Source organism: Calidris pugnax, unplaced genomic scaffold (genome assembly GCF_001431845.1).
Source record: "Calidris pugnax isolate Ruff unplaced genomic scaffold, ASM143184v1 scaffold135, whole genome shotgun sequence".
In the NCBI taxonomy this organism is placed as follows: Eukaryota; Metazoa; Chordata; class Aves; order Charadriiformes; family Scolopacidae; genus Calidris; species Calidris pugnax.
In genome coordinates this window covers 1,516,139-1,528,982 of record NW_015090961.1, presented here as the reverse complement: position 1 = coordinate 1,528,982, position 12,844 = coordinate 1,516,139, and the positions used below count along the sequence as shown (strand labels likewise).

Below are 12,844 nucleotides of genomic sequence, written 5' to 3'. Positions count from 1 at the left end.
AAAAAAAAAAAAAAAAAAAAAAGAGTTTTAATAAAGCAAGTACCAAACTGACACTACTGAGGTACAGAGCAATATCCTTGATCAAATGACCATTCACAAACTCTTCTTTGGGGCTCCCCAGCAGCAGGGTAACATCTAGATGCTCAGTCAAGCTGCCCATCTCTAATAGGCAGAGAGAGCTCTGTCCAAAGCGAAGGTGAAGCCAATAATCCATAACTGAAAGAACAGAAGAACAAAGTACTAACTGCTGCACAAGATTCTTTGCACAGACATGGATTCCTTTATGGTTAGAGCAGTCGGTGCGTGAAACATCCAAACAGTTCCCTTTTGTTCTATCCCAATCCTACCAGTTTAGTAGGAATTAACAACTGGCGTAGGATATTGCACAACAAAACACAGAGAGAGGATGGAAAGACACACAGGAAAATGCAGCATTCAAAGAAATACACTTCTCCAGAGCATTTTGTGGGAGATGCTGCTTGGCGCAGCAGCCCAGTGTGATTCTGCACGAGACTGAGTCTCTCCTTACGCTGCTGCTGAAGAGCTTCTGGAATTGAGTCTCCAAGTGCCTGATAGACATTTTATCTGCTTTCCTGAGAGCTCTACGACTGCCCACGTACGGTTGCTTTCCTCACATAGCTTCAAATCCTTCTACTGAACAAACAAGGGAACGATCTGGGGTTTATTCTGCATCTCTTTTGAGGCACCATCCCTGGAGGTGTTCAAAAGCCGGGTTGATGTAGTGCTGGGAGATATGGTTTAGTGCTCGTGTTGCTATTTGTTTGTTGTGTGGGTGTCTATTTTTGTCAAAATCAGGTTGACGGTTGGACAAGATGATTTTTAAGGTCTCTTCCAACCTAGAAGATTCTGTGATTCTGATTCTTTTTGTCTTGCTCTGACAGTAAAAACTAACTCCACCATTACTCCAAGAATAAATCCTGACTTTAGTACAACCGCCCCATAGTTTTAGCAAAGCATACGCTTTGCTGACTTTACTGAATAAAGTAAAAAGATAAATCCTCAACTTTTTGAAACACGACAAACCAAGAATCAGTTGTTATTAATATTCCTGATCAGCCTCAAAGGAAAAGGGAAGCATCAGAGGTGTGTCAATGAGGTCTGTCAGCTCCTGTGTCCTTCACCACGCACAGACATTTCTCCATCAGGCACTCAGGTTTCTTATCCTCATACACAACCAGAGCTACTAAAGATATCCTTATTTTCTTCTATAAAAGGTGAGATTAAAGAAACCAGGAGAGCTGTTAAAGGAAGGAATCTCTTGTGCACTGACTGCTTCTGAGAGCTGTTCCCCAGTTAAATCCTCCCATCGCCACCGGTGCTCCAGGTGCCCCGGGAAGCTCTGCCTCCCTCCACCCTCCCTCCAGCTTCCCACAGGAAGAGGATGGAAATCTGAACAGGGAGGTGCACCTTTCTGCTTGGAAAAATTCTTACCTTGATCACCATCTCAAAGGTAAAGACACCCGTAAATATATAGTCCAAGTATTTCAGCGCCTAAACGGGAAGAGAGAAACGTGCATTAGGAAAGACAGGAAGGGTAATGGTAGGACAAGGGGAAACAGTTTTAAACTGGAAGAAAAAAGATTCAGATTAGATCTCAGGAAGAATATTTTTACTCTGAGGGTGGTGAGACACTGGAACAGGTTGCCCAGAGAAGCTGTGGCTGCCCCATCCCTGGAGGGGTTCAAGGCCAGGCTGGATGGTGCCTTGAGCAACCTGGTCTGGTGGGAGGTGTCCCTGCCCAGGGCAGGGGGGTTGGAACTCAATGATCTTTGAGGTCCCTTCCAACCCAAACCATTCTGTGATTCTATGACCACACACTGAAATAATCCGCACATGACTAAAGAGTAAAAACCCTGTTCTAGCAATGGTTTATTTGCTACAACTGGTGAATACCATGTGATGGGAGGTTTTCTAATAGTTTAGGCACAGATTTGAATCACCTGATTTAAAAAGCAATTTTTTCCAGTCCTTGCCAGACTGCAGCATGCCCATGGGCTGCTTCAAGCGCACCTGCATATGTGGCAGGTTTAATAAGGCAAAATGGATATTTCAAATCAAAATATTTAAATACCCTTTCCTAAAGAGCTTATTTGCCAGCACCCGTGTAGCAGCCTGGGTTTCTCCTCTGCTGTAGCTGATGACAGTATTATTAAAAACCTTGGGAGAGTAAGAGAGTGATAAAATCCCTTTTGAAAAACTGATTCCACGGTTATTAAGGATGAGGAAGACAGATTGCTCGTAGCTACTTCAGCTCATTACTCGATAGAGGGATTCGTGGATCCTCCTCTGGAAAAAGCTAACGCCGAGCAGATTCAGAGGCAGGAGACCAGGCAGTTCCTGCTCCCACCTGGTCTGTCCACTCATGCTCAGAAGCAACTCAGCTCCTTAATCTAAGGCGTGGAGGAACGTGGGCTCCTCTACAGTTCCTGCTCCCACCTGGTCTGTCCACTCGTGCTCAGAAGCAACTCAGCTCCTTAATCTGTCTAAGGGGTGGATGAATGTGGGCTCCTCTGTAGACTTCCTGGTAAATGCAATTCCATTCAAATACCTATAGATCTCCTAAATTTGAACACAATTCTGTGGATGGGATGCTCCTATTCACAGCCAGATTCACATGATTATACATAATGAATGGATATTAAGTCAATCTAAATATCACACTATATCCACATACTGCAGCTATCTACGCTGAAGAGCCCAAAATTAGGCAACTGCACTTTGCCATTTCTATACTTTATCCTCAGTTCTACAGAATCCCAATTGTACCTGTGACCAGCCCTGTGCCAGTGTCCTCATGGGAACATGCTCAAAGAAAAGACATCCAGACTCTGCTCCATGAACATTCCTGGGCTGCCCTCTCCCATGTGGCACCTTCTTACTTCTGCTCCCAACAGCACCCATCCATGAAGTCTCCAACTTTGGTTTTACCTCCACGGATAAGCAGATTTTCTATTAATTCTAGGAGATTTCTACCATGCTGAAAAGCCATGTCTGGTTTTACTTCCTCAGGCTCTGCTCTAGCAGGAGCAGGAGATTTTAGGATGATGTCAGCCCTGGCTTGAGTCTGGGGAAGCCCTTCCCATTGCTGAATGGTGTGTAAGCTTAGCATGTAAGTCACACCACCCAAACCACCAGTGATTTTTAAGTTCTCAAATGCAGAGATGGTTGAAGCAGCAGAAAAGAATAGAAACTATGAGCATTTTGATGGTGGAACAACCTAATTTGAGTATGTTATAGAAGAAAGCTCCAGTTTTGCACTTGCCAGCACATCACTGCTGGGAGAAGCCAAACGACTTTGTTCTGACTGTGCTGGTTGGTACTCACATCGTTCCGCGGTGACTCGGCTTGGACAGGGTCTTCTGCAGCCAGGGCGATGCTGCTGAGGGCTATCACTATGAGGATGACCATCTCAAAGTAGCGCAGGTTGACGATGTAGTGGAACAGACGGCGAATCCTGCAAAGAAAAGCACATAGGAGGGGTATTGTGGGTGCTGGAAGTATGAAAGACTGGCAGAAGGACAACGTTCATCACGAATATCACCTTTAGGTTTCTTAATACAATAATGGTAAGAAAATAAACACTAGGATCAATGGCTTTAAACTCCATTTTGTAACAGATCTGTGGTGAGATTTGAAGACAGACTTTTAACATCTCTGGACCATTCTCTCCCCCCCTCTGCAATGCAATGACATCCCTCCATCTATCAAAAGGGCACTGAGAGCTTTCAAGCATTCAGACTCAATTCAAAAATTATGTTTATATACCCCCCAATCCTTTTCACTTTGAACTCACAAGCTAAAGTCCTGTGAGTTCAAAACTAGTTTTGAAATCCTTTTAATATCAACTAAGCCCTTTAAAATTGAGATATTTGCTCTGCACCGTGAGGCTCTTGGCTGAAACTGGCTTCAGAGCTATGACTATTACTTCTAGCAATCTCTCTCTTGCCAAGTACCACTGCCTGCACTTTATTCTAAGCTATGCTTTATAAGCTGCACAAATATTTTACAGTAATATATTTGATTACCTTAACCTAACCTTTTTCTTCACAAGCTGTGTCCAAGAAAAGTGACAAAAGCTTCCATTTCTAAGTAATGCAAAACCGTTCACAAATTTCAGCTGATAACTCTATCTGACCACCATTCACAAATACTTAACTGCACAGATTTGCACCATATTTGTCAGCTGAATAAAGGACATAAGTTCTGCCATAGAATCAAATTATAGGCGTAACTTGCCAACAACCTCATTATCTGAGAATGTAATTCAGTTCCTATATCACATTTTCTCTAAGCAAATATCTGAGCCGTTAGAATTAAAATTTATTTTTCACATCCACTTATATATTCATTTCCTCTGGGTTGCTAATGGCTTCAGAATGAAAGAGAGTTACAAATATCAAAGAAACAGATTTGATACAAAATAACATGAAGAAAAGTGCTTTTGTGGATCCCTTAACCCTGGTTATCAATCTGATAGGAGAGGATTATCATCCATGTGCTCTATGAATCCATAGAGGTGAAAGGCAGCACTTTCAGTAACATTTGTAACCGTAAATCATGCATCAAACCCAATTCATCCAAGAAATAACAAGTCCCTATTTTCAGATCTTCACCATTCAGAACAAGCAGTGAGAAGGGGGAGCATTTGTAAACTGCCAGCCGTGTCTGGGAAATCATTTTGAAGGCATGTCTGTTTTGAGAGGGTGGGTGGCACTTGGAAAGTACTACGTTTCATTTCTGCTTCCCAGAACTGTTTTGCCTACTGGCAACATCCAGGTCACGTGTCCCCAGCAGGGCTGGGGAGGGAGGGAGGGAGCAATAGATGTGGTGAAATTCTTCATAGCCCAGAAAGCTGAAAGACCTCTCTTGAGAAGCCACCACCAACCAAAGCACCTGAGGCGATCCAGCTGGGCCTGCATCTTGCCCAGAGGAAGAAAAACAAGTTGCTGACATTCCTAGAGTCTGGTGTTCATTTGTTATTTCCCCTTGGCCCTACGTGACAACACCTCTTTCCCAGTGAACTTTATTTTTTCAATGGTCTTTTAGTACAGTTTTTGCCTGGGGGGGGAGGGAGGGGATGTGCTGGAGAAAACTGCAAGACTGAAACAACATACTAAATCCTGGAGTCTGAGGCTTATAAGGTCATAACTGTAGGATGAAGTGGGAGAAGACAGCATGCATGTGAAACCAAAAAGTCTTGCTGTTCTTTCTCTGCCCAGTCTTCTCCCAAGCTCAGACCCTTTCAGGCTTGGCATTTTGCAGCTCACACTCATTTTGGGGGATCACTCCAGAACAAAAAGACTTGAGCTACCCAGTATTAGGGAAATACTGTTTCCTTATCCAACCAGACAGAAGCCAAGCTCTATCATTCAGATTTGCCCCAGAAAGTACAATCCCACTATGAGTGCACCCAACCTAATGCTCTCCCCTCCTCTTCGCCGCCTTTGACATGAATTCAAAGGACATGTTGCCTCACTTGAAACAGCACAAATGCTACCACAGTGTTCTGAAAAGGGAAAACTTTCTGGCCTTTCAGCTTAGTTGCCCTGAAGCAGGCAGCTGGAGAAAGCAAAGGGGAAACACAAGTGTCTTACTTGTGGGTTGGAGACAGAAGGGGCATGTGTTGAGTCTTCTGTTCATTTCCTTTGGAGATGAGATTAGATTAGTTGCAGTTTGAGGTCATTTCCCTCTCTATCAGCCAGCATTGAGAGAGAATCTCTAATTTCTCCCACTGATTTCTTCTGGGCTTATAGCTGTACCATCCTGGAGCATGCAGGGTTGTAGCCTGAACTACACAGCTGGCACTTGGGGTTAAAGAGAATATTCAGCCTGCCCGAAGGCCCAGAGGTGCCATGGGTTCCACCACAGATGCATTTCTCGTGTCAAAGATGAGTGCACGGAGCAGCCTGTTCTCACCCTCCTGAGTAGCAGGAGGTGTGGGAGCACCCATTCTCCCATTGAATCCAGCTGCCAAAGGAAGGGCCTGAGCCCACCTTAGGTGTCTAAGCATGTGGAGTACAACTGCAGAGGGCAACATCTAGAATTGGCAACAAGTCTACCTGAGCCAGAGAGAAGTGATCACATCTGCTCCTAGCAGATCTCTGGGTTGGCAGAAGCTTCACATGCCCTCCATTGCCCTAAATTACTGCTTAAAATGACTCACAAGCCTTTATGTCACAATTATTACAACCCCTGTTGCTCTTGTTGAATCCCGTGATCACATCTGCTCCTAGCAGATCTCTGGGTTGGCAGAAGCTTCACATGCCCTCCATTGCCCTAAATTACTGCTTAAAATGACTCACAAGCCTTCATGTCACAATTATTACAACCCCTGCTGCTCTTGTCGAATCCTGCAGCCCTTCAGAGCGACACATTCAGTATTTACAGGCTTTGAGTACAAAGTTCCCTGTGAGGCAGAGATACCTGAAGCAGAAGAAATGCTGCAATCCCAACAGATCCCACAAGCCGTACCCTCAGCCTTGGCAAATGAAAAATATTCACATTTTCCCAGCAATTCAAAGTTTGCAGTGATGTGAGGGTACTAGTAGGGAAAGGAGAGGAATTCCAACTGAGGAACCTTCAAGAATTTGCTGACATCAAAAACAGGCCCCAACCTGGTTCTCCTGGTAGATAATGCCTTCTCCCAGGGATTGTCCATCCATCAGTGATCTCCAACTGACCTGACTACCACCAGAGCAGTAGGAAGGGTCTACCTAAAGCATCTGGTTGTTTTTTTTTTCCTATCCTGGCAATCTATTCCCCAAGGAAAGCCCAGCTGACAGGCAGCATCTAGTCCACAGCCTACATAAGCTTTTATTTCATTTCCCAGTGTGTTTGACTGGCAGAGATGAAGACCAAGCTGATGCCATTGCTTAGAATATCCATGCTTGAGGTACCTGTAACCCATAAATAGTAGTATATTGTCAGAGGACTTACGGATTTGTAGGACTTAGGATGAACATGGAACTATAAGGCAAGATTGGTTTAGGCCCGTTTTTCGTCAAGTCATCGACGTCTTTCTTCTCCTCTGTTTTACTTTCAAACTCAACGTTGTTCACTGAAATGTGAATTTAAGGAAAGAGAAAAGAGAGAGTTAAAAATATATCCGCAGTCTTCACACAGCAGGCTGCCTGCAACAGCTGGATATGCAAACAATGCAGCTGGGACAGCAAACAGCCTTTGAATATGTTGATTAAATGTGATGAACAATCATTTGATTATTATCGCCGCTATTTACTACAGTATGATATACGCTGCAATTATCCTCCTTAACTGCTGCACTGATGAGCAACGTACCAGGAATGGCCAGGAAATGAAGATGCCCAGTGCAGACAAACAAAGAAACCTTCCACTTATTTATACCCGAGCTGCCACACCGAGGATGGAAATCCCATTGCAGAATACGATAAGTCGTTAGGGAGAGAGGATCAGCTGGGGATTCATGGAAAGAAAGACACCAAGTCTCACCAACCGCATAATTCTCTACCTTTTCCCATAGATCGATAGCAGGATTGTCTTTGGAATGTGTAAAAGAGCAAATTCATAGATGAGCTGTAATAATCTGGGAGCTGAGGCTGCTGAATTCCCCAGCAGTAGGAGCTGGAAGGGGCTTCCTGGACTTCCCAGCCCTGTGCCTCCACAGTGCACCCCAGCTTGGGCAACACTCCCCTGGGATAAAGGTGTCAAGCTCCACCTCATATCAGGTCTTTAACTTACACAATCCCCTTTTCGAAGACTGTTCCGAACTTCCCCTCCTCAAAATTGGAAATACATTCTCTAATTTCCATCATAAGTTTATTGTGGTGGGTTTATAGGATAATTTACTTTAGATAATTGGCAATATATGAACTGGAAAACATTTTATGCTGCAAATTCTCTTCTTAGACAGATATATACACTTGTCTATTAATTTACAGGACCTAGAATCAAAAAACTCCACCCACTTATAATGTGTTAGGTGTAGGTTTCATATTACTTTTTATTTTATTTTTGCAGCAAAATGACATTTCATTGTGTGTGAGTGACATGTTCAATAAACCCTTCACTGTATCTCAAGCCAGATACACAGGAAATGGCCAGGAAAGAGAGAGGGTGATAAATTGTGATTGATGGGAACTCAGTATTGCAATATAGTAAAATTAACATTTAAGAAAAGGGAAGAGCGAGGAAAACCAACCAAGTCTGGTGTGGCTGACAACATTGAGAAACTTACTTTCTTCTTGGAAAACAGAGTCCTGACTGCCTGTGACCTGATGTGGACCTCTTGGATGTCACACTTACCTCTCCCTGCCCCCCTGGAGCTCTCCAGGCTGTGCCTACACTGCTGGGGGTGAACGAGAAGTTGGGCAGAACAGGGTGGTGGCTGTGGAGCAGAGCGTGGGGACAATGATCCCAGGACCAACTGCAGAATGGTGTAAATCTACATTGACAGACCCAAAGGACAGAGCTCTAGAAATGGATGGATCTACTGAAACTGAGATGCAGAGGATTGCAAGAAGCTCTAAAATCCCAATGTGAAAGAACCTGAAGCAACAGGGTCACACCATGGACGCTGTGATGAAAGACCTGCTGCTCCACAGCAGGGTCAACTATCAAGCCAAGAAGCATGAATTCTATCTATGGGCTTGAATGAGATGCCACTGCCTTCCCTGTCCTTTGCTGAGGGACCTGTGGCCAGTCGTGCCCTTGTGACACCTAAGGAACCACAGCAGAGCGTTGCTGGGGTGGCAGCTTGCAGCACGGCAACAAAGAAGGGTGATCAAGCAGAGGAGGTACTCCCATACTCACAACAAGGTCTTGACTGGTTTGCTGCACAAGTTGCCTATTTTGCTGCACAGCTCTCGGTTACTACATTTTGTTGGTTTTCTTGCTTTTTGCACCTTTCCCTTACATAAAGATACATGGATGTGCTCTGGTGAGCTATCTCCATGGAACCTTATGTGGTGGCTTCTAGAGCCACCAGCTGACCCTTGCACTGTGGATTCCTGCAGGCTGTGTGAATTGTAGAGCTTTTATCAACAAGTTCTCCTGTCCATCATTGCCAGGATGCTGGTGGCCAGGAGAACGCCCATCACGCAATGTGTGCTGCTAAGTCCTTAGAAAGTTACTCTTTTCTGGCAATTTCATGGCAAAAAGCAGGGGGACAAAGGCACTCACTCGGTATGACAGTGGTTTCCCCTGGTGGGGCAGTAATGGTGACAGGAATGTTCACAGTGGTGGTTTTGTCCAGAGGTGGTTGAATCATCCGCGTCACGTTCTTCTGGTTGTCAGCATCTTCTGGCTGCTCCGGGACCTTCTGCAGATAGGTGCTGGGGAGGGTGTGCACAGGAACACTCACACTTCCACTAGCCTCAATCTCACACTGGTTCTCCCTGAGGTAGAAAAGATTTTATTAAATATGGCCCAAGAAGGACATAGAGAACATCTGTGCCCTGATGCTGCATCTCTTGCTGGGTTTCATGGAAGTTCATTGCAGAAAAGTCTCAGACTGCAGGACAACTTACTGATAGCACAGTATGTGCCCTTCTCCTCTGAGACCTTCTGAGCCAACATCCAAGCACAACACTAAGAGGAACGGTGCCACCAAACGTCACTTTATTCAGCTTAATGAGACTCGGAACCGAGGCTCATAAGCAAGGACCACACAGCACTTGCATTCAACAGTGACATTATCTTTCCAGCATCAGCTGGTCTCTGAATGAAGTCTGACATTCTGCTTCTTAAAGTTCTCCTGAGGGATTATTTAAATGTGGTGATTCTCTTTTCCAGTCCTAAACCACTCAGTAATGTCACTGTAAGAAGCTAAATAGTGCCCGCATTCCTCTGCAGCAGTGGCTGTATTTCAGCGAGGAGGAAAGTGAGCTCGTGCACGTGATCAAACTAAACTGTATGCAAAGTGTTGTGAAATCCATCTGAAAGGAAGATAATATAGACAGGAAAATTATTATCTCAGTGCCACTCACAGCTCTCCACGGTGACATGAGTTCTAGTCTAAAGAATCCCAGTGAAATTTCGTTTCCATCAGACTAATAAAGCTGCAAAGGCAATCTATCCTTCTTTATTAACTGTTCTAAATGCTTCACGAGTACTATTTTTCTCACTTGACTTACATAAGAATTAAACCAAATGAGGTACATCATTGTTCTTAATGGAAGAGGCCACGTGCTGGAACAACTGGTGATGCAGCTGACAGGCTCTCCATAAAAAAAATAAAGGAAAACCACAGGGCTATAAGCAAGACTGGATGCCATTTAAAACTGTGTCCCTCTGAAACTTCCTTCAGAGGCTGTGAAATTTGCTGTTCCACGTTAAGTCCTAGAGGACCTGTTGGCATTTACACAGAGGATATTTCATTCCTTAAACCTGAGCTATTCTATGGCCCAGCACGAAGCAAAACCATCTTTGGGAGCCTCCGTCATTACTGATTTAAGCCAAATGGACCTGCAGGTTTTGGTGGTAGATGGTGAGAGTGCAAGAAGAGCAGCAGGGAATGCCATGGGGATGGGAATAAGTAATTTCCTTAAAGTTTTTTGGGGTTTCATGCTCCCCCAAGCTGTCCCAGGACAGATGGCCACGCAACGCTCACTTACTTGGGCTGATGATTGCGGTGCTCCTTCTCCCCAGCATCCCCCTCCTTCTCCCCGTTCTCCTTCTCCACCGAATCGTAGGCCGACAGCGCCCTGTTCCTGAACCTGTGCCGTCTGTGAGGTTCTTCTCCATTCTCACCCTTGGACCCTGGCTCTCCTTCCCTGTTCCCAGACCTCGACCCTCCCCGGTGTCGGGAACGCCGCTCACTCCTGGCCCCATTGATGGTCCCGTTGCCTTCCTTGCCTTGCCGCTCGGCAGAGTGCCGGTGAGTCCGGTGCCTCCGGTGCTCCTTCTCAGCACCTTCTTCCACTGACCCTCGGCGATGGTGCCTTTTCCCCCCTTCCTGGCCCCTGTTTCGATCGCTTTTCCCTTCCTTACCCCCCCCTTCCACCTCCTTGCTGCGGCTCCTGTGCTGCCTGTGCCGCTCCTCCTTGTTGTTGGCCCCAGTTTCCCCATTCTCATCCTTGGTCACATCCCCTTTCTCTTGCTCTCCCAATTTCTCTTTATCCCGATGCCGGTGGTGCTTCCGTGGAGCTTCTGCCCCATCGGTGGAGCTGACTTTGGTCTGTTCCACCTCCTGCACATCCACAGGGCTCAGCTTGTTGATGTTGTTCCTCCCTTCGCTCCTCGGTTCCACCACCAGCGGTCGATCCAGGTGGGTCTTCATGTCTGGCCTGATGTGCAGGGTGGTAGCGTATCGCACCCGCTCCTCCGGATCCAGCTCGTTGTACAAGGCTTCACAGCTGGCTCGGAAATTGTGCATCCGGATCTGGCTGGTCCTCTGCTCCCAAACGGACTTGGATTTGGAGGAGTTCTGCTGCTTGCTAAGGAGGGGAGGAAGGCGACAAGTTAGGACCCAACTTTGCACCAATTCCCCCCAAAAAAGCAATTAAAAAAAAAATTAGAGGAAATTTTCAGCCGAGACGGGGGGATTAGAGGGTTGAGCCAAAGAAATTAGAGGAATGGAGAGAGAATGGCTGGCGGAGAACATGAGCAGGGAAAGCCAGCAGGATCATCAGTGTTAGTTTGCCTCTACACGCGTTAGACATGATGAAATAGGCTCTGGAAAGGAGTTAGCTTGATTTCCAAAAAATCTGGCCAACCCCCTTGGAAGCCTCAGGTACAGTCTGAAGCATTAAAGTCTTTGCACACAACAAATCATAGAGCACAGCCAGAGCTTCACAAACAGTCTACAAGCTTCCCCCAAATTAACAGCTCCCTTCCCCACACCTGGAAATGTCTGGATGAGCAAATAGCAGCAAGTCAGAGTAGTTAGATTAGTGGGAGGAGTGAGGGGAAATTAAACCTACCCCTGAGGATCTGAGCCTGGGCACCACCAGCCCCTTCCTCTCCCAGCCAGCCAGAGGGGTCACTTCTCAGGCTGCACTGGCCCATGGCTGATAGCACAGGAGAGACATTGCTCTAAACCCACAGCATCCTCCCGAGGTGAGGATGGACCATCCAGCCCAAGAGTCACCAGAGTCTGGGCAAGTACAAGTAAGAAAGGAAAACTGTCCTGTGTGCCATGAAAAGGGCCCAGGGACAGGGAGAGTCACACGGAGATGCAGATGTGATGACAGCACCTTTACCCCCTGGAGAAACCTACTGTTTGCTGTCTCTGTCACCTATTACGATGAGGATACCTCCATTGGCATTGCCTTAATGCTTTTATTCTTCAGCACAGCACTTGGTTTCTGACCACCACATATGGACGGATCCCCTACCTAGCCCACGGGGGAGGGAAATGTTTTTTGTTTTCCTCTCTTTCTAAAGATTGCAACTCAAATTCTGCTTGTGCATTAAATCAAAGTCAACCCACTGGCTTCCAGAGTTCTGGATTTACCCTGCTGGAGGGCCAGGGCCCATTTTCTCTCTGAATGAAACTTCTCACAAAGAGAGGAAAATCATTTTCTTTCCACCAGCCTCTGCTCAGACGTCTCCATTTCCCACATGCTGGTCTGACCTCTGCAGCTGGGGCTCACCAACCTCCAGCTCTTCACACACAGCCCATAAGGGAACCAGATGCATTTTCATTACGTACTTTTCCAGGCTCCCCTGACAATAGAAGAAAGAGGTTTTTTGTGTGTGTATGCGCTGATTGGGACTGTCAGGGTCTGTCACCGTGCGTGGACCCCGAGGGAGGTGGTGTCCAGCCGGGCGCATGTAGCACCGTGGGAGCTGTCAGAAAGGTTTTGCATCTCCAAGCCCTGTTTGGGGGGGGGGGGGGAAGTGGTGC

At 46.1% G+C, this 12,844-nt stretch overlaps 1 protein-coding gene across 1 annotated transcript in view; it reads right to left on the bottom strand.

The window, feature by feature from the left end:
- Nucleotides 1–12,844, bottom strand: part of CACNA1B (calcium channel, voltage-dependent, N type, alpha 1B subunit) — a 330,920-nt gene that overhangs the window by 75,894 nt on the left and 242,182 nt on the right. Inside the window, exons 19-23 of the mRNA XM_014952366.1 lie at nucleotides 10,611–11,432; nucleotides 9,178–9,392; nucleotides 6,958–7,078; nucleotides 3,346–3,475; nucleotides 1,453–1,512 (exon numbers count right to left, since the gene is read on the bottom strand). Of these exons, the coding sequence (XP_014807852.1) occupies nucleotides 1,453–1,512; nucleotides 3,346–3,475; nucleotides 6,958–7,078; nucleotides 9,178–9,392; nucleotides 10,611–11,432 (1,348 nt within the window). The remainder of the gene's footprint in view (nucleotides 1–1,452; nucleotides 1,513–3,345; nucleotides 3,476–6,957; nucleotides 7,079–9,177; nucleotides 9,393–10,610; nucleotides 11,433–12,844) is intronic.